The following is a 20,027-nucleotide window of genomic DNA, read 5'->3' as shown; positions in this document are numbered from 1 at the left end:
TACGCACCAGTGCATGATATGGCCATTGCATATCGTTTGCGTCTACTGTCCTTGTTGCACTACTGTTGGTGTGGGCTATGACGTCACAGTGTGCGTGATGCAGCATGAGTGTCGGCTGTGCAGGGTGTTGACATGTTGACAAAACACTGCAGGAAACGGCAACGGTCATGGCGATGGTGAATTTTAAATTAATTTTTAGAGTGAAATTTACGAACTATTGGAATTTTACATCGACATATGTCATACTATTAAATTCGAAATGCTGTAAAAAGTGCTAGAATTGTAAACAAGTGCATAATAAAGGAACAATTGTTTGTTTTTAACTGTAACACAACACGATCCGTGGTGCTTTTTTTTGTACAGCACTGTGCTTGTTCAGGGGCAGTAAACAGTTTTATTGACTCACTTTGTTTGGTGATGAAATTTCATGCAAAAATACGTAAATTGCAGCTTTTTCGAGATTTTTAATGTGCAAAAAAATGCACGCTTAATTGCACCTACGTCTAACATACATTTGGCGAGACATTGTAATGGGTCAATTGTGCCGCAATTATTGCTCTCCAGACAGTCGCTTTCACAGCAACACGTAGACGAATCATCGAGCTCTTATCTTCCGCTAATTGAAATCGTTCTCAAGCTTTAAATAAGTAAATTATAATCCAATTACGCCCTTCAATATTAAGAATGTTTCTTTCCGCAACGCGTGCTCTGCACACAAACCAAACAAAAAGTCGTTTCAGTGAAACAATAAATTATTTATTTGTTTTCACAAAATATTCACGCAACGCACGCTACTGAATGGGCGCAGCGGGTCGCAATTGTTTGATTACTTCTAATAACGCACGAAAACAGAATTATTACACTATCATATTGCAGCGAGCACGGGAGGTCAAGGGAGAACGGTTCCGTGAACTTCCCCGGACCGTCCGTAATAGCACGCAGCGGGGAAGCTCCCCTTGGCTGCCCTCCTCAGCTGCCCCAGTGTGTGCCACGATGGAACCAGTTGCCTTCGATGAGTGTGAAGGATCGTGGGGACAGTTCGCTGGGAATCATATCGGAGAGCAACGAGGAAGAGGGGAGAGTGGGACACACAGAAAGGAAACGGGTTGGATTTTCAGTCGATGAAGTGGGATGTGATCTTAGGTGAGGGGACCGATGCCACCGATTTGCTCGCCTGGACAGAATAAATGATGCGTAGACAGGAGAAGAAAGGAAACGGCCACAGGCACATACGCACACACGGACACGCACGCACTGCTTATGATCCGACGATGATGTTATTGATCGGGATGTGTATCAGTTTCACGAAGAAACCGATGAATCCCATGATGCAGAATCCGATAGCGGTGGCGATGGCAATCTTCTGGAACTCTCGGCGGTCCGGCTTGGTGCAGCGCTTGATCAGTCGGATCGAGTCCTTGGCGAACGAGCGGCCGGGTTCGTAGAATTTCGTCAATTGATCCATTTTTTTGTTGACTCTGCCGGGAGGATGATAATGGAAGAAAAAAGGGCTAAATTAGTCGCGATCCGAGTGGGTTCCCTCCGCTGCCCTTTCCGTGGGGCACACACTTTCACCGTGACCTACCTTTTACGGGGTTTGAGATGTTTTCAGTAACGCGGTGGTGTAGCGCAAGCAGAATTCAAAGACGCAATGAGAGGCGAATGTACGCGTTTCAACAATCTTTGCTGTGGTTTGTGTTCTTTTTTTCTCTCTCGCCGTGCGTCCCGTTTTGATTCCACGTCGGATGCGAAGGGCAAGAAAAGCAGACAACGTCACCATTGGTGGCACACAGGCAATGCTACACGGTCATTCCAAATGATAGTTGATGTAACGGCTTCTTGCAGGGAGTTTTGTATTTAGCTCAAGGATGTGGAGTTATTTGAAGGAATTTCTGAATCATTTTCGTCTTATAAAATTATTTTCCATATTGTGGTAATGGTTGGAAGGGCAAGAGGAAAGCAAAATGTGGAACAAGCCCACACTCATAGGCCGTGCATTTTCCCCGCTTTGAATACCACTGTGATTTGAGATGTCAACAGAACTGACAAACTCCGTAACGTATGATACATGTAGGTTTGTAGAAATGTAACGCCTACGAACAATGGATAAAAAAACAAAATATATAATTAGAAAGTTTTAACAAACTATTTATGTTATAAATATAGTGCTATTTAGGTGTATAGACTACTAAAAATATAAAAAAAAATTAACGCTATGTTACGAGGCGTTACATAATTTTGACAGCAATCAGCTGGATCTACGGCAGAAAAACAAAACAAACCCATCCAAAAGGCAAGCAAATATGGGCAGTTTCGCCCCAAACACGGGGAAAATGAAAACAAACTTCGTGCCTCGGGTGAATCAGGTAAGGCTATCCTCCATTCAATTGCCTACAAATCACATCAATTGTACATTCGGCTGCTCTGTTTTCGCTTCTCCAGCTAGACTCCATACAGCTCGACAATGAAATAACAAACCTGCTCCGCCAGCAGATACAGAACATTCTACAGGTCCTACCGGTAAGAGCCCGAACCCGATCACCATCATCATTCCACCATTTCAACTTGTTTCTTTCATTCCCCACGCAGCCCGGACTGCTGAGCCACCTTCAGCCGGAGATAAATTTTGTCCTAAACTCAGCCCTTTGGAACTTTTCCATCCGCACACACTATGCCACCTTCGGCCAGCAGATGCTATCGATCGCGTACGAAAAAGATCAACTGCCATCGGCAAAGCTAGCTCTTCACTACCTCCTCACGACGGTGCTACCGTACGCCAAAGAAAACGCTCAATTTCGCCTGACCAGCTGGTCGCGGGTGCAAAAGCTCCTCCAGCTAGCGGAAAACGCACTGGTCCTGTTCAATCTGGTTAACTTTTTCAAGTTTCTCCGCTCCGGTACGCGACCCTCGCTGGTGGATTGTTTGCTGCGCATCAATCATCGCTCGCTGGACGGTGCGAAGCGACGCACGATCGGCTACTCGTACATGACGCGCGAGCTGGTTTGGGCTGGCTTTCTGGAACTGCTCGGATTTACGATCCCGTTCGTGAACTATCACGCGCTGAAGCGAAAGCTGCGCAATTTGCTGCGCATTGAAGCGGCACCGCAGCGGCAGGATGAGCGCGTTGAACTGACCGCGGACACGAGATGTGCGTACTGCAATGAGCGAGTGATTCTACCTCACCACATGGGCTGCAGGCACGTGTTTTGCTACCTGTGTCTGAAGGGCAATCAGCTGGCGGATGCTGGATTCCAGTGTAATGTGTGTGACTACCGCAGTGAAACGTTCCGGAAGGTTGTTGTATTGTAGGATGCATTTGTTGGGTATTTATAAAAAAAGGTTTATGGGTGCTAGGGTGTTCAAACATTCCAGAACAAAAAAAAAAAAAACGTCTCTATGTAATGTGTTGCAGGATGCCCTGCCGGATCAGCTGTTCGCACTGCAGCTTCGGTAGGTAGTGTTGACTGTTCTTCTTCAGCAGCACTATTTCCCCACTTTCCAGCTCAAACTTTCCGTAGTCGGTCAGGCAGCGTACCTCGATGTAGAGGGATTTCGGCGGTTTGATGTCGTTCGTCAGATTCAACCCGTACCCGTCGTGAATGGAGGCCATGTACTCGGCCAGTATGCGCGAGTACTTGTTGAACCACGCCGATTCCGGATCGTTGATGCAGGATTTGATTTCGGGCGGCAGGATTGGACCGACATGCCAGCGGAGCCGTTTGAGACGAAACAGACGGTTGGACAGGTAGGCCAGGACGCATCGTTTCTGGCGCTTGATGAGATTGTGGCGGTACATGACGAGTGGAAGCAGTTTCCGGTCACCCGTTTCGTTGAACGTTATTCTGTTTGGAGCGAGTGGAAAGCGTGTGTGAGCCAATTGGGAAGAACATAAGGTGCTACCGTGAAGTAAATTCTTACGCATGGGCATAATTTTCTTGGTATATCTTTGAAATATCCTCCAACACAGAACGGACGCCATCATCCTGGAAAATAGGGATTGAAGTTCGGTTAGTTTTATGAAAAAAACACCCATTTTTTCTGCTGTACGTACATTGAACGCTGGTATGGGATCAGTAGAACGTTCATACTCTCTAATAAGATCGAATCCTTTATCCGACGACATTATTTTATTTTGCCAATGAACTTATTGCATTCGGCCGATCACTTTTAGGACAAGAACAAAAAAAACAAACAGGAGAAAGCGCGGCAAAACATTTGTTATGACAGCAGTACACTGTAAAGTGTCAGTTCAAATTAGACAACTTTGCAACCCAATGGACAAAATGCTGTACTGCCTGACTGAGGCAGCGGTCTAATGTTATTGCGCGCAACATTGTTGCTGACAAAATGTATGCATTTTGACAGCTAGCGCAACTTTGCTGCTGACCAATTTTCAAACCAATTTGATTATTATCGGGCAACATTTTCTATTTACCTTGGTCGTGGTTATCGGATGTATGAACTCAAATAGCCAAATTTACTTAAGCAGCTAATTTTGGCATGCTAAAGATCGCTGCTTGAATTCGCCTTTTGCAGTAGACAAACAGCACCAAAGTTCCAGGTGAGTGTTTCATATAGCGCTTAAGCAGCTTCCTTATGCCACGGTGCCAGGGATTATTTTTCTATACGTTTTATTTTCAAGCAAGGCATCAGCAATGAAATAAACAACACGATTTGTGTTTTATATGTATGTTTATTTTAAAACTCTACAAGCTCTTGAATTTCACATAATTTCACATAGTTTAGCATGCACATGCTATACTCAATTCACATAATTCTCATTACACTCAAATAACAGAAATTGTCAACAGACAAAACACAGTAACAACCTTCAGTCAGGATATGTAAATCAGCAGAAAAACTCTTATCCCAAAACACTTAAAAAACATGCAAGCCAAATACTAACTTTCAAAGGCGAGAAAAACATTACTCAGCACAAAACCCGTTAGAGCGCACTTGAAGCGTATAACCATAACATTGCATAATAGCAACCATCAAGTCATAAATAATGAAATAGGAGACACCGTACCTTCGTGTGTGCAAATAGAACCGTTACCCGCAAACGCAGAAGCAACACTCCGTAAAAGCACAAAAACCCAGCACTGACCTTACAGAATAAGCGCAACCATATGTGAACTCAAAAACTGATCTTCACCTTAATTGACAAAAAAATAGAAAGTGAAAGTAAAACCAAATCTAACTGAAGAGAAAAGCACTGTATAAAGATTCAAGATAAGTCCGAGGACTGCTCAGTTACGCACAGTACGCACAGTGACACGGTTCAGTGGAGCCGTTTAGGTTTTATCTTAATTCGCACAAACAAAACAAATGTGTTAAATTAATTCATTGCGTCCACTCAAGGCCGGTCTGGTGGTAAAGTCGTCAACTCGTACGACGTAACAACATACCCGTCATGGGTTCAAGTCCCGAATAGACCACGCCCCCATACGTAGGACTGACTATTCTGCTATGGTAACAATAAGTTACTGAAAGCAAAGCTCACTTCACCAGTGGGTACAGGTAGGCCTTTACCGACTACGGTTGTTGTGCCAAAGAAGAAGAAGAAGACATGTAGACTCATCATCAATTCCATATCTGGTCGAGGAACGATTTTTTGTTAAACAGCAAAAAAAGTTATATCAGTTATAAAGTTCGAGCAGGTTATTTGGGAAATGACACAGCAGCAGTGTGATGTTAATTGGCTTACTTTTTGACACTATACTATGACAAATTGAAATGTTGCCAGCAGCATTCATAGACCACCTCAGTGATATCACAAGAGCCAAATCCACCAAACGACCACTATACGGGTTCTAAACGACTCAAGCTGTTTAACTAAACAGAATATAGAAAGACTTCGTTTAGCAGACGGTGAACGACTGATGCATTCTAAAAATAGCAAAGAGCTGGTGGCGCCATCTGTTGCCGGGGTAGCGACACAGTGGAGCATTCCTTGCTTTGAGAGCTTTCTCCTTCCCTCTGTACTGTTATATGGTTTGGCATTGAAGTTATGCATCGTGCATGATGAGTTATAATACGCCATCTATTGAGCAAAACAGTGAAGCTATGGAGCTTTTTTTGAGGAAGCTCCACTGGTTGGGTTTCCCACAAACAGATGGCGCCTACCAACTACCAGCTTTTTGCTATTTATAGAATGTAGGAGTCGTTTACCGTCTGCTAAATGAAGTTTTTTTTTATATTCCGTTTAGGTTGAGAGCTTGAGTCGTTTAGAACCCGTTTAGGGCGGTGGCAACGCTGATCGGATGCGATTTTATCGGACGAGATTTATATGGGATTTGACAGATAACGTCGGACGTGCGATTTCGTTGTCCCACGTTATCTGTCAAATCCCATATGAAAATTTGACAGGCCGTCCTATAAAATCGCATGCGAAAAAGCGTTGCCACCGCCCTTAGTGGTCGTTTAGTGGATTTGTGGCACTTGGGTTGGGACTAGTGGTACAAGCAGACCTTGACCGACAATGGTTCTTGTTCCAAATAAGAAGAAATTATGCAGCTTTGTCACTGACTCGAACTATCAGATTAAGTTGAAAATAATTCATACAGTTATTGTTACGTTACTGTTTCTTTATTTCACTACCTTATCTCATGCGTCTCTTGTACAATACTCATTCTTCCCATGTGCCCCCGGCATCCGGCAGCTGTCACTTGTCACCCCGAGGTGCGTATAGAAATGCAGGTGGACGCACTGCTAGCCGAAGGGGTTCACACCGCACAGTGGGCTGTCCTGCCAACACCTCCCTTTTTTTTAGTAAAGATGATACGCGTCGTATCTAGTTGGTGGTACGCGTTGTCTGGATGATTGACGTGTAGGTGCCGGTGGTTGATTGTTGTTACGTGATGATCCAACACGGCGTCGTTGACGTGGTGGTGCCAGGTCTGCCAACATTTCTGATGGGAGTGTTGTGGATGTTGTGGTTTCACTTTCTACTTCATCGTTAAGACCACAATTATCGAGAAGTATCGCCAGCGGTATCTGAACGTCTGTAGTTGCTAGTTGCTCTTGCTGGGAAACTTCTGCTTCATGTCGACTTCGTAGCTGATTACAATGCGATCGAATGAGCTTCCTCGTTGATGACAACCATACATTGTACAGCACACTACCAATTTGCTCAATAACTTGCCCATGAGCCCAACTCCATTTGTTGTTATGGTACACTTTAGCCCACACTAAATCCTGAGGGGAGTAATGCCGCTTCTTTGCTCCGTGTTTGAGATTGAACTGCTTTTCTTGTTTGTTATCATGGACTTTGTGCGATGAAGAGGGTGGACGTAATAATTCGAGAGCTGTTCGTATTGGTCTTTTATAAATGTGCTCAGCTGGTGATTTTCCTTCCGGTGAACTACGACATGGTGTTGAACGATAGCACAGCAGAAAGGTGTCGATAGCTTCTTCTACCGTTTCCCCCCCGGCTGTAATTTTTTTAAGGGCTCTCTTGAATGTGTCGACGAATCTTTCTGCTAGTCCGTTTGACTGCGGATGAAAGGGAGCAGTCTTCAAATGCACAATACTATAGTGCTCACAAAATGTTTCGAACATATTACTGGTAAATTGTGTACCATTATCAGTGACCAATGTTTCAGGTTGTCCGTGTCTTGCGAAAATATTGCGGAGCATGCGCAATGTTGCGGTTGTGGTGATGTCTTTAGTGCGCATCACTTCTGGCCACTTAGAGTATGCGTCAACCAGAATCAGATAGTAGTAACCTTCAACAGGCCCTGCATAATCGAGATGTAGCCTTTGCCATGCTTTTTCCGGAACTGGCCAGGATTCAAGAGTTGTTTTTCTATCTGTTTTCGCAACACTAGAACATTCGATACACGATTTTACGATATGTGCAACGTCTTCATCGACGTTTGGCCAGTACACATACTGCCGTGCGATCGAGCGCATGCGTTCGATACCAGGGTGTCCCTTGTGTAGCTGCTTGAGGACACTTTCCCTGGAACTGGGAGGCACGACCAATCTCTCTCCATACATAATACAATCTGCTACGACAGACAGTCCATCTCGTCGTTGATAAAATTGTAGGATTTTAGGATCGTTTATGATGGTTTTAGGTGGCCAACCTTCCTTAATGAACTTGATGATTTGTTGTAAGGTATCATCATTTTTGGTTGTATTTTGAATTGTCTTGAACGACAATGGGACTGCTTGCAGTGATTCGTTTAAGATGCTCCGAATACTTTTTTCGAAAGTGAGATTAGCTATGACCATCTCTTCATCTGGCCGCACATGTCGATTGATAAGACGTGATAATACGTCGGCGTGACCAAAACTATCTGTAGAGATATAGTTAATCGAAAAATCGTAGAGCAGAAGGGTTAATGCCCATCGTTGTAAACGATTTGCTGTATACGTTGGTATACCCTTCTTTGCACCAAAAATAGCCAATAAAGGTTTGTGATCTGTTTCCAGAATGAATCGACGCCCATAAATCATTCTGTGAAAGCGTGTAACCGCAAATATCAAAGCCAGCGCCTCTTTTTCAATTTGGCTATAGTTACTTTCAGCTGATGTTAAGCTACGCGACACATGGTAAATGGCTTTAATTGATCCATCAGGAAACTTGTGAGCAATGCGAGCACCCAATCCTACGTTCGAAGCATCTGCAGATACTATTATCTCCATTTTTGGATTGTAATGCGTTAGCAGTAATGGAGATTGTAAAATTTCTCGAAAACGATCGAATGATCTTTGGCATGCTGTGGACCAATGAAATTTCATACCTGCCTTCAAAAGTTGATCCATGGGCTGACGGAGTGTGCGCATTTCTTGGACATATTTGCCATAATAATTTATGGCTCCAAGGTATGATCGCAGCGTTGGAATGTCGTGCGGCGGTGGCATGCTCACAATTGGTGCTATTTTATCTGGATCTGGCCGGATTCCTTGTGCATCAAGGATTTGTCCCAGATATTTGACTTGGCGCATATTGAAATTACATTTTTCAATGCGTATGGTAAATCCGTAATCTCGCAAACGGTTTAGCACGAGATGTAAGTTTTGCTGATGCTCATCTTCGTTTCGTCCACCTACTAATATGTCGTCCAGGTACCCTGTGGTGCTATTGAGCCCAGCGAGCATCGTATCCATCAACTTTTGAAATGCCCCTGGCGCTGATTTGATGCCGGGTGACAATCGTGTGAATTGAAACAGTCCCTTGTGGGTGTTGATGGTTAGGAATGGTTGGCTTGCTTCGTCTACGGGTACTTGTAGGTAGGCGTCCGACAAATCAATATGGCTGAAAATGACGCAGTTAGCCATTTTCACGAAGATATCCTCTGGCAGTGGTAAAGGATAATTATTCGACTCCAGCACGTTGTTCAACCCCGTCGAGAAATCCGCACAAATACGAACGGTGCCGTTCGGTTTTCGTACCACGACGATGGGTGCAGCCCAGTCAGAAAAGTCCACTTTTTTGATGATGCCAAGATTTTCCAGACGATGCAGCTCATCTTCAACAACAGCTTCCATCATGTACGCAACGGGTCTCTTTGCACGAAATACTGGTGTAGGCGTGCCCTTCAACGTAAGTTGTACTGCTGTCTTGTTGTACAACCCCATTTTGTCGTTGAAGACGTCTGGATAACGAGACCGTAGTTCTGCTATGTTAGTCGTCTTCGGGGTGCAGATCTGGTTGCAGAACGCTGTGATTGGCTCGTTCCACAGTCCAAAAAGGTCCATCATATCAATCCCTAAAACGTTAAGATTGACATTCGGATCAGTTACAAAACACTTACCCTGTTTCGTAACGTTATTGATGGTGATGCTGCACTCCAGCTCCGCTGCTAATTGCAACGGATCGCCCGACGCTGTCCTAGCATTGCAAGTGGCTGGTTTGACTGCCGGAGAACCGATACGCTTCCATGCCTGATGTGAGATGATGGTGATGTCCGATCCGGTGTCAATTTGCAGTCGATGGGGAATGTTGTTGAGATGAACGGAGACGAACTTCCTTCTTTGAGTGACATGGTTGACTGTCACTATCTTCGATGTCTGTCCCTGATGTTGCTTCCGCTTGTACTGCTTCTTCCACGGTGCCTTCTGCGCTGGAGCACTGGTGGTCGCCCTTGATGTGAAACAGGCGCAGTATCCCTCGGAATGTCCAATTTTACCACAATCTTTGCATTTGTGGTTTCGACTCGGACAATCTTTGTGGAAGTGCATTGCACCGCAAGACCAGCAAGGAGTACGAGGATGATCCTGCTGTTTGTTTCCTCCGCTGGGATGACGTTGTTGCTGTGATGAACCTTTGTTAGCAACGTACTGCACTGACGATGGTTGCTCTACAAGCACAGTGTCCTGTTTGAGGTTAACGAGACTGTTGCACTGTTCGACGATTTGTTGGAGCGTGATGTCCTGTGCTTCGTTCAGTTTGTTGATCAGCCTCATACGAATCTCTGCATCGCTGCTTGACTTAAGTCCACATACGTAGATCAAGCATTTAAACTGTTCCTCAGTTAACTCGGAAAGTTTAAAATCAACACAGGATTTGTTCACTTTACAGGAATATGAAAGATAATCATCTACGTCATCTTTTGTCATTTCAAGACAATTGTATCTGCGGCGAAACGTAGAGATGGTAGCGCCAAACAGGGATTTTAACTTTTCCACTGTTTGTTCGAATGTGAATTCGCGAGCTAGTTTTGGCAATATGAAACTATTGTACCGCTCGTGATCTTGTGGGCTCAGTTTGCGTAAAAGTAACCTCACTTTTCCCGCGTTGTCAAGGTTGCAAGCATCCCGATCGAAAAGTTCGCTGTAACGGGAATACCAGGCGTCGAAAGTGTATCCGTTTTCTTTGTCGTAGACAAACTCTGACATATTACTTGATAATGAGTCAAGTACAACCTCCACATGTGTGAACTTTTGTATGGATTGATTCGTCAATTGAAGCTGTTGTGCCATAGAAGACATGAGGCTCTGCTGGTTGGCGAGAATTTTCAGTATCGCTTCCGACACATTCTTTGATGACTCTCCTCCGCCTGCATCAGAATTGTTTTCTTGAGCACCTTCCATTGTCGATGATAACACACGGTCCCGGGAAAATTTTCACTGGTTTTTTTTTTTTTTTTTTTTTTTTGCAAACTTCTACCGCCTCGTCGCCACTGTTACGTTACTGTTTCTTTATTTCACTACCTTATCTCATGCGTCTCTTGTACAATACTCATTCTTCCCATGTGCCCCCGGCATCCGGCAGCTGTCACTTGTCACCCCGAGGTGCGTATAGAAATGCAGGTGGACGCACTGCTAGCCGAAGGGGTTCACACCGCACAGTGGGCTGTCCTGCCAACAGTTATAAATACAGTTTTCATGTTTTAGCCCAATTTATCTGAAAATGAAAACTGGGCAATTGTAAAGTGTAGCGTAGTTTATGGATGTTCCTAAACATCTGAATTTTGACAGCTTTTCCAGCGTAAACAATAACAATCCCCCAAAGGCGGGTGAGTCACCTGTTTTGCAAATCCATACATCCTCTCCCAGCAAATCCACGACCAAGCTGTATCCGCTCTTTGTTCAAAATCGCCTTTAATCCTTCAGCAAAAAAAAAAAAAGATTGTGTCGATTGTGTTTTTTGTATCTGCGACACAACCCCGGTAATTAGTTTGAACACTACGGGACGGCACCCAGGTTCGCACCCTTTGATGACCAGTGAAGGTGAGATACGTTCCATCCTTGGCCGTGCATTGGACGCGGACGAGGCGGGCAGGAAGGATGAAGCGATCGATCTGTACGGCCAGGCGGTGGAGAAAATCCTTCGCCTCGAGGACCGAGAAAAGCGCGAAAAGTTGAATAAATTTGCCAAGCAGGCGCTGGACCGGGCGGAGGAGCTGAAGGGTATCCGGCATCAGGTATCAGGGCAGGCCGCACCACAATCCAGTCGTCATTCGCCCACCGCTTTGCAGCCAGTGAAAAGCAGTTCAGCATTGGGTAGGAATCAAGTGTAAAGGAAATGTGTTATTTAAGCTTTAAAATATTCCTTTTCTTTTCTCTTATGGTCACAGTAAGCCCGTCACGTGCCGGTCCAGCGCTAGAGATTAGCGGAGCTCGCCATGCGTACACGAACGAGGAGAAGAAGGTGCTGGAGCATACGTCCCATATCAATGCGAAAGTGTACGTCCCGTTTATGGATATAGATTTGCTGGAAAAGTTCCACTTCCCGATGCCCTTCACCGACAAGGATGGGCCGCTAGAGTTGGCCCCGAAGCAGAAGCGTGACTTTGTCAGCTGGGTGCGGGTGAGCGAGCTGTGCGAGCAGCCGCAACTGATCGTCGGCGATCATGCGGACTTTTACAGCATCCGGCAGACGGTCGTGTCGGACTGTAGCTTCGTTGCGTCGCTGGCGGTCGCGTCCCAGTTCGAGAAGAAGTTCCGCCGGCGCATCCTCACCTCGATCATCTATCCGCGCAACAGCAAGGACGAGCCGATCTACAATCCGAGCGGCAAGTACACGATACGCATGCACGTGAACGGTATACCGCGGAAGGTCGTGATCGACGACTATCTGCCGCTCGGCCGGTACAACCAACTGCTGTGCTCGTACTCGAGCAACAAGAGCGAGTTCTGGGTGTCGCTGCTGGAGAAGGCGTACATGAAGCTGATGGGTGGGTACGATTTCCCCGGCTCCAACAGTGTAAGTCAATGAAATCGGTCCCTAAGTTGACCTGAGGAGTGATCTTGAGCGGGGGGTTTCCTTTGCCTTTCAGAACATCGATCTGCACGCACTGACGGGATGGATACCGGAGCGGGCGCTGGTAAAATCGGACGAACCGGACTTTAACGCGGACGCCGTGTTTAACCGGCTGCAGGAAGGGCTTAGCATGGGCCGCTGTCTGGTGACGGTGGCAACGGGCGAGCTGACGGATGCGGAAGCCGAACGGACCGGGCTGGTTTCAACGCACGCCTACGCCGTGCTCGATATGCGCGAAGTGGATGGCGTAAAGCTGCTGCAGCTAAAGAACCCCTGGTCCCATCTGCGGTGGCGTGGTAACTACTCCGAGCTGGATGTCGTGCACTGGACGCCGGAGCTGCAGCGCACGCTCGGGTACGATCCGAAGCTGGCGGCGACATACGATAATGGCGTGTTTTGGATCGACTACCGTTCGATCATGAACTTTTTCGACGTGTTCTACCTGAACTGGGATCCGGCACTGTTTCAGTACACGTACTGCATTCACCAGGCGTGGAGTGCGGGCATTGGCCCGACAAAGGACGCGTACAACGTGGGCGACAATCCGCAGTTTAGCTTGACGGTGCCGGCTGGCCGCGGCTCTGTTTGGATACTGCTTACGCGCCACATCACGAGCATCGAGGACTTTAGGGAAAACCACGAATACATCACCGTGCTGGTGTACAACAGCAATGGCAGGCGTGTTTACTATCCTACCGATCCGCCACCGTACATCGATGGGGTGCGCATCAACAGCCCGCATTATCTGTGCAAGATACGGCTCGATCCGGGCGCGGAACGGCGCTACACGCTCGTGGTGTCGCAGTACGAAAAGACGGCCACCATCTACTACTCGCTGCGGGCGTACAGCAGGACCAGGTTTGAGCTGAAACCGCTCGGGCCGCAGTACACGACGGTGGAAAATGTAAGAATTACTCTTTTAGAGAGGGCGGTTTTATTGGCTTTCTTTATCAACATTCAACATTTTCCACATTTTAGCTGAGCGGCGAATGGAAGGGACGAACGGCCGGTGGCTGCCAGAACCATCCGCTCACGTACAAAAACAATCCACTGTACCGGCTGCACATTGGGCCGGCCGATACCAGCGATCTGGTGATTGAGCTGCGCGGCCCGAAGGTGTACCAGGTGGGGCTGGAGCTGACGGTGGCGTCGCTGGCGGATGAGACGGTAACGGCACCGTTTGTGTCGCAAAAAACGGGTGTCTACCGGTCGGGCTTCTGTGTGCTGGATCTGGCCGGTATACCGGCGGGCGTGTACCAGGTAAGGCCGTCCACCTTTCTGCCCGACCAGGAGTCGCCCTTCTTTCTCAAGGTGAAATCAACGACGAACGTGGTGATAGAGAAGCTGGCGTAGGGCGGAGGGGGCACTTTGTTGTTTGTTTGTTTGTTTGTTTGTTGGTGTGTAAAGCAGTTGGTTTGGAAAGTGAAAGATTCAGTACAGGATTTGGCAGGATGATTTATATACTGTTTCACGAATATATAATATCACGAATTAGTCTTAGGATTCAGAAGACAGCCAATATTTGATAAGCAGTTCAAACAGACCGTCTGTCCAGGACAATTTGCAACATAGGAGACTGCAAATCCAATCCCAGTTAGCTATATCTGTGCCTACTTAGTGGTGCACAAGGAGACATATGAACATCAAACAATATTGTGTTTGTGGCGAAGATCGTGATCGCAGAATGCGTTTTATTGAATAAATAATGCTTTACATTTGCCAAGAGTTACAGTAGTGTACCGATTTAGTTGTTTATTATTCTCTAGTAAAAATGGCCCGGTTGCAGGGCTACGAAACGTTTCTTCGGAGGCATATAAGAATTGCACTTAAATTAACCATTTTGTTTTGGGATCCTTTGTAAAAGATTTTTATTGTGGACTTATATTATTTATAACATTCATTGCAGCATATACATGTATGATGTCTTAATTTTCTTTTATTTAATATTCCATAAAATAAATTGTGAATGCTGTACCTGTTGGAATAAATATTTTATTAGTCAAAATTTACACTGTTAGCGATAACTTTACGTATCGGATCAGATGTTCCATTAATTTTAAGTCCCTTGGTATCTTGGCACAAGCCTCATCGAAACCCGGGAATGTCGTTAGCCGTAAGCAGATATGACTCTCCGCCGATGCGGAGCAGAATTTTCTGCGAACTCTCTCCGCTTTTCAGCATCTTATATGGTCTGGGCTGTCTGGACTAGTGATGGTAGGTGCAACTCTCCAAACTCGGAACCGACCGGAGCTGTCCGGAGCTGTCGGAGCCGCCCGGAGCCGCTAGTCGGCAGCTGGAGCCGGTCGAAGCCGTTGGAGCTGTTGAAGCCATTCGGAGCTGTAGGAGCCGTCCGGAGCTGTAGGAACCGTCTGGAACCGTCGGAGCCTACCGGAACCGTTTTGTAACAGTCGGAAGTATTGGAAGTATATGTGAGCAGGAATAGCAACGCACGGAAGAAATTCCAAGCCGTGGGTGCATTTCCGATAATCCATCACTAGTCTGCACACGCATGTTTTTCCGCAAACGCAATAAATTAAAAAAAATAATTTGCTCCACAGCATGCTCTGACGGATGCACTGCTGCAGAACCTGGCCGTCGCACAATGGGCATTTGCCGGGTTGAAATTACGTACGTACGTTACGAATTAATACATAAGGTTAAATGAAGAAAAATGCCAAATATGAGCCAAATAAATCTTTTCTAGTTCTCTAGAATAGACCTCTCAAAGCCGAGACATGTTAAAAAAACGCAGAAAAATCTTCGCTTTTTTGGAAAACTTTGAACCTTTGTAACTTTTCCAACTTTGAACCGATTTTGATAAGTTTAGGCTTTTGCAAAAGGATGTTAAGTCAGCTTTATAAATATATAAATACATAAAAGATTTTGAGCTAAGCAAGTTTTGTGCTCAAATATACGATAATAGCTGAAGAAATTTCCTGAAAATTTTCATCATTTTAATTTTTGACTTGATGCCATGATGAAAGTGGCGTAGATTGGCGTTGTCTCATATATGTCACATAATAGTGTAATACTTATATATACTTTCAATCTGTGAAGAAATATTCTGCAAAAGTTTGCGAACGCGAATTTTATTGCAGTTTTTTCACATCAACTTTTTCTAAAAACAGACACATGCGTAACTAGGCGGCTCCATAGGTGCCTAGTGTAGCGTATTTCGTGTATTCTACAAAAATATATTCTACGTGCTTTTGATCACCTTTCATTTCCATTACGAAGCTGTGTATCTTAGTCATAGCTCATGTATTTATCTAATGTGTAAATTTCTATTCTAACCTAACTTTATTATTAAATATAATGAAGCAAACCAGAACCAATACCCTATGTAATGAAAATAACTTTTCTTACCCTTTGGTCCCCTTTATTTGGACGTATGTAAGGAAAATAATTTTAAAGTTATAGGCATAACAGGAAAACACTATGAATGCACCAGCATCTATTGGCGTTTTGGGAGTACAAACTCCCGAAAGTCATGACCAACTGAATATTAGGATAGAGGGGAGTATGCTACAAATAATATTTTGCAAGCAAGAAAATGCATCCAGAAGGACTTTTTTTATAATGAGCTGTATTCATCCGATTCGTTAACCAGTTCAATATCAGTAGCTACACGCACTAAAACAAAGAGAGAGTTTAACTTTACAAATCAAGTAAATACTTTGTTTGTAGCTATCGTTGAAACAAGTGCTGTTAATTCTAATTTTTCCGGATAGTTGTAAAACTAAGAACATCAGCTTTTAAGTTTCATTACCCCTTCTGAAGGCAGCACAGGACTTGTAAAAGTATTGAATGAATATTGTGTGATATCAATGCATCGGAAAATGTGTAATTCCTATTTTTTAAACAACAGATTTAAAATTTTAACATTCAAGGACAAATAACGTGTGCTGCTTTTCATTACGAATTTGGGAACTACTTTATTTCAATGTACCTGCTCTATCTAATTATTTAAATGTTTTTATTCATGTCTCGAGGACGAGATCAGATCGAGATCGAGGACGCGAGCTTCTAGTGCAGCGATGTCAAACTCAGTTGACCACGCAGCCCAAAATGCTACTCCTGACAACTATTATCAATTATGTTACAACACTCAAAACATTAATGCAAAATTGATTTTACATTTACATTACATTTAACAAACGTTTTACTAAAGAACGTCAGTGGGAGTGTATTTTCAACTCTGATATTTTGAAAATTTGTACCAGCTAACAAGAATTAGTATGCAAAACTGGCAATAATGGCAATGGCAATGGAATGGCAATAACTGTCCATGACTAAGTAGGTTGGCTTAACAATTGCAGAATTTTATGGTGATATTGGTATGATTTATAGTATCAATATAGTTGAGCTAGCATAGATTGTGAACAGCATTTACGTACTTTAAAATCTACTAATCTACTACTACCCACTTATCTACATGAAAATTCCCTATTATTATGGCGACTAAAATCGGAGCTACAAGCCCACCTGTGTAATCAAGTCTAGTCATCTTGGTGCTGCTTCATGGAAAGTTTAAAGCCTCATGGAAGATTTAAGCTGATTTCTAAACGTTATGCAAAAGTAAAGTGTACTAAGCAGCAACCGTGCCTAAAAAAGGGGTTCGGTCTGATACTTTCCCCCCAAAAATATTCACAAAAAGTGTCAGAGCTACCGTTTTTTTTATTCCTGGTGGATGACCAATTTTGCTAATGCCTCTAAGTCTTACAGAAATTGCTCTTTGAGTCACACCAGTACCCTGGTTGATGGCTGTAAAATCTTAGAGGCGTATACAGTACCTTTTTAGTCTGATCAGCGAATCAGATCAGACTGATGCTTACGCGCAAGCTTTTTTAGACTAAAACGACGATGAGGAATAAAATTGACAAAAATGCACACACAACCTTTCAGCTTGATGGTAAAGTAGCAAGTGTTTATTAACAATGAAAAATGTCTTAAATTCTCTTTTACTTTCTTGGTTAACCCGATTTTCCGGAGTACGCTTTTCGCTATTTTTGCCTGGATCGCTTGTCTCCTTTTTTCCCGCGAGGACCAAGGATGTAGCGTTCGCCCGCGTTATCCTTTGTTTCGCATGAAGTGTTTTACCGCGATCCTTTTTTCCCTGCTTGTTTTGTTTTATTGATTAACCCTGTTCCAACGTTCGTCGTGTGCGGGCGTGAGTTGTTTATGCTATTCTCCGTGGATGGATGCATAAATCGCTTGTGATCATAACCCGTTGTTTTATTGCACCGAGTTGTGCGTATGCAGATCGCGTTATGCTTATTTTGTATGGCGATCCTTGAAAAGGATATTATTTATATAGGATAGCGAAAATCATTCCTGAGTAGAATAATTTGCGCTAATCTGAACTGTAAAGCACCCGGAACCGACGGAATCGTAGCTGAACTGGTCAAGAACGGAGGTGCACGACTAGAAAACGAGATTCATCAAATTGTTACTGAGGTGTGGGATAGCGAATCGATGCCTTGTGATTGGAATCTCGGCATCATCTACCCCATATATAAGAAGGGAGATAGGTTGGACTGCAACAATTACAGGGGTTTTAAGGTGTTGAATACCGCCTATAAAATATTGTCCCTGATTCTTCAGGATCGTCTTGTCCCGTACGTCGAAGAGATAGTCGGAAACTATCAAAGAGGATTCCGAAACGGAAAATCAACCACTGATCAGATCTTCACCATTCGGCAGATCTTGGAGAAGATGGCTGAATACAGACACGACACATACCATCTCTTCATTGAATTCAAAGCCGCATATGATAGCATAGCCATGGTAAAACTGTACGACGCTATGAGCTCATTTGGAATCCCGGCCAAACTGATAAGGCTAGTTAGAATGACTATGACCAACGTCACATGCCAGGTGAGGGTGGATGGAAAACTCTCAGGACCTTTTGCGCCAGGGGGACGGGCTTGCCTGTCTCCTATTCAACCTGGTACTAGAGAGGGCCATCCGCGACTCGAGGGTGGAGACTACGGGAACCATCTTCTATAAGTCAACCCAGATCCTGGCATATGCTGATGATATAGACATCATTGGTCTGCGGCTCTCCTATGTAGCAGAAGCCTACCAAGGGATCGAGCAGGCGGCAGACAACCTCGGATTGCAGATAAACGAGGTAAAGACCCAACTGACATCAGCGGGCCTACCAATAAATAATCCGAATCTGCGAAGCCGTGACGTACAGATAGGTGAACGCACTTTTGAAGTCGTCCCAGAATTCACCTATCTGGGGTCAAAGGTCAGCAACGACAACAGTATGGAAGCTGAGTTGCGCGCAAGGATGCTGGCTGCCAATCGGTCATTCTACAGCCTGAAAAAGCAGTTCACCTCAAAGAACCTGTCGCGACGGACGAAGCTGGGACTATACAGTACCTATATAGTACCAGTACTCACATACGCCTCTGAGACATGGACACTGTCCAAATCTGACGAAACCCTCTTAGCCGCGTTCGAGAGGAAGATGCTCAGAAGGATACTTGGCCCCGTATGTGTGGAAGGACAATGGAGGAGCCGCTATAATGACGAGCTATACGAGATGTACGGCGACCTCACTGTCGTACAGCGTATCAAGCTCGCCAGGCTCCGGTGGGCTGGCCATGTTGTACGCATGGTGTTGTGGGCAGCCGTGCCGACCCCTGGACTTGCCGTGGCAGTTGCGCTGCCACCGGTCAACGTCCAGGAGGACGACAGTGTACACGCACACTGTCGCACACACTAAGCGCGCAAGGCTTAGTGTGTGCCGAGCGCTGAACAGATTGTGTTTGCGAGCCGATCGAGCAGGAGCACTCGGCAGGGGCGTTCGGTGCAGCTGGTGCGCGGCCACCGCACTTGTTATTTTAAAGTGTGTTGTATCAGTTCTGTATCGTGTTTTATTATTTATTTTATATGTTGTTAATACGTGCAATAAAGTAGTCAAAGTTACAAACATAAAACATGGAAACGGACGACCCAGCCCGTAAAGTCTTTTTAGGCCGTCCACAAGGACAGAGGAGGCGTGGTAGGCCCAAATTGAGGTGGCAAGATGGCGTGGAGGTGTCCGCCATTAAGGCCGGGATAACGGACTGGCAGACGAAGGCACGAGACGGTGAGCGGTTTCGGACTCTCTTGAGGCAGGCCAAGACCGCAAAGCGGTTGTAGCGCCGAATAAGTAAGTAAGTAAGTCTGAACTGTTGATTATTCTGTGTTATACTGTTGCAAGTTTGTTCTGCTGCATTCGTTGGTGAAATCTGAACTTATTTATGATACGCATGTTCGTACAGTGTTTCCTGTCTACTGTTTTATTATTTTGAGCAAA

At 45.0% G+C, this 20,027-nt stretch overlaps 5 protein-coding genes across 6 annotated transcripts; 2 read left to right on the top strand and 3 right to left on the bottom strand.

The window, feature by feature from the left end:
* Nucleotides 1–734: 734 nt before the first annotated feature.
* LOC121599860 (protein transport protein Sec61 subunit gamma) lies at nucleotides 735–1,774 on the bottom strand. The gene is made up of 2 exons (XM_041927966.1): nucleotides 1,586–1,774; nucleotides 735–1,478 (listed from the first exon to the last, which is right to left on the bottom strand). The coding sequence occupies exon 2, from the start codon at nucleotides 1,463–1,465 to the stop codon at nucleotides 1,259–1,261; it is 207 nt and encodes a 68-aa protein (XP_041783900.1). The 5' UTR covers nucleotides 1,466–1,478; nucleotides 1,586–1,774; the 3' UTR covers nucleotides 735–1,258.
* Nucleotides 1,775–2,128: 354 nt separating this feature from the next.
* On the top strand, nucleotides 2,129–3,309 carry LOC121599858 (peroxisome biogenesis factor 2). Its single transcript, XM_041927964.1, has 3 exons — nucleotides 2,129–2,366; nucleotides 2,443–2,520; nucleotides 2,590–3,309. The coding sequence occupies exons 1-3, from the start codon at nucleotides 2,304–2,306 to the stop codon at nucleotides 3,307–3,309; spliced, it is 861 nt and encodes a 286-aa protein (XP_041783898.1). The 5' UTR covers nucleotides 2,129–2,303.
* On the bottom strand, nucleotides 3,296–4,207 carry LOC121599859 (DNA replication complex GINS protein PSF1-like). The gene is made up of 3 exons (XM_041927965.1): nucleotides 4,052–4,207; nucleotides 3,919–3,983; nucleotides 3,296–3,842 (listed from the first exon to the last, which is right to left on the bottom strand). The coding sequence occupies exons 1-3, from the start codon at nucleotides 4,121–4,123 to the stop codon at nucleotides 3,395–3,397; spliced, it is 585 nt and encodes a 194-aa protein (XP_041783899.1). The 5' UTR covers nucleotides 4,124–4,207; the 3' UTR covers nucleotides 3,296–3,394.
* A 2,367-nt stretch (nucleotides 4,208–6,574) lies between these two features.
* LOC121599696 (uncharacterized protein K02A2.6-like) lies at nucleotides 6,575–11,356 on the bottom strand. Of its 2 annotated transcripts, none has more exons than XM_041927713.1 (2): nucleotides 10,854–11,356; nucleotides 6,575–10,783 (listed from the first exon to the last, which is right to left on the bottom strand). In XM_041927713.1, exon 2 carries the CDS (start codon nucleotides 10,567–10,569, stop codon nucleotides 6,769–6,771), a length of 3,801 nt encoding a protein of 1,266 aa, XP_041783647.1. In that variant the 5' UTR covers nucleotides 10,570–10,783; nucleotides 10,854–11,356; the 3' UTR covers nucleotides 6,575–6,768. The 2 variants fall into 2 exon arrangements, with proteins under 2 accessions (XP_041783647.1, XP_041783648.1); XM_041927714.1 differs by having other exon boundaries at nucleotides 10,327–10,783.
* A 97-nt stretch (nucleotides 11,357–11,453) lies between these two features.
* LOC121599697 (calpain-7-like) lies at nucleotides 11,454–14,440 on the top strand. The gene is made up of 4 exons (XM_041927716.1): nucleotides 11,454–11,955; nucleotides 12,030–12,658; nucleotides 12,732–13,619; nucleotides 13,694–14,440. Exons 1-4 carry the CDS (start codon nucleotides 11,670–11,672, stop codon nucleotides 14,066–14,068), a joined length of 2,178 nt encoding a protein of 725 aa, XP_041783650.1. The 5' UTR covers nucleotides 11,454–11,669; the 3' UTR covers nucleotides 14,069–14,440.
* The last annotated feature ends 5,587 nt before the right edge of the window (nucleotides 14,441–20,027 follow it).

This window comes from Anopheles merus, chromosome 3L (assembly GCF_017562075.2).
Source record: "Anopheles merus strain MAF chromosome 3L, AmerM5.1, whole genome shotgun sequence".
Classification (NCBI taxonomy): domain Eukaryota; kingdom Metazoa; phylum Arthropoda; class Insecta; order Diptera; family Culicidae; genus Anopheles; species Anopheles merus.
This window is presented reverse-complemented; position numbering and strand designations above follow the sequence as displayed.

Coding starts and splice junctions, on each gene's coding strand:
- LOC121599860 (XM_041927966.1), bottom strand. CDS start 1,465: ATGGATCAATTGACGAAATTCTACGAACCCGGCCGCTCGTTCGCCAAG.
- LOC121599858 (XM_041927964.1), top strand. CDS start 2,304: ATGGGCAGTTTCGCCCCAAACACGGGGAAAATGAAAACAAACTTCGTG. Junction 2,367..2,442: donor TCGTGCCTCGGGTGAATCAG/GTAAGGCTATCC, acceptor TCGCTTCTCCAG/CTAGACTCCATACAGCTCGA. Junction 2,521..2,589: donor ACATTCTACAGGTCCTACCG/GTAAGAGCCCGA, acceptor TTCCCCACGCAG/CCCGGACTGCTGAGCCACCT.
- LOC121599859 (XM_041927965.1), bottom strand. CDS start 4,123: ATGTCGTCGGATAAAGGATTCGATCTTATTAGAGAGTATGAACGTTCT. Junction 3,984..4,051: donor ATCCCATACCAGCGTTCAAT/GTACGTACAGCA, acceptor CCTATTTTCCAG/GATGATGGCGTCCGTTCTGT. Junction 3,843..3,918: donor CAAGAAAATTATGCCCATGC/GTAAGAATTTAC, acceptor CGCTCCAAACAG/AATAACGTTCAACGAAACGG.
- LOC121599696 (XM_041927713.1), bottom strand. CDS start 10,569: ATGACAAAAGATGACGTAGATGATTATCTTTCATATTCCTGTAAAGTG.
- LOC121599697 (XM_041927716.1), top strand. CDS start 11,670: ATGACCAGTGAAGGTGAGATACGTTCCATCCTTGGCCGTGCATTGGAC. Junction 11,956..12,029: donor GAAAAGCAGTTCAGCATTGG/GTAGGAATCAAG, acceptor TTATGGTCACAG/TAAGCCCGTCACGTGCCGGT. Junction 13,620..13,693: donor AGTACACGACGGTGGAAAAT/GTAAGAATTACT, acceptor TCCACATTTTAG/CTGAGCGGCGAATGGAAGGG.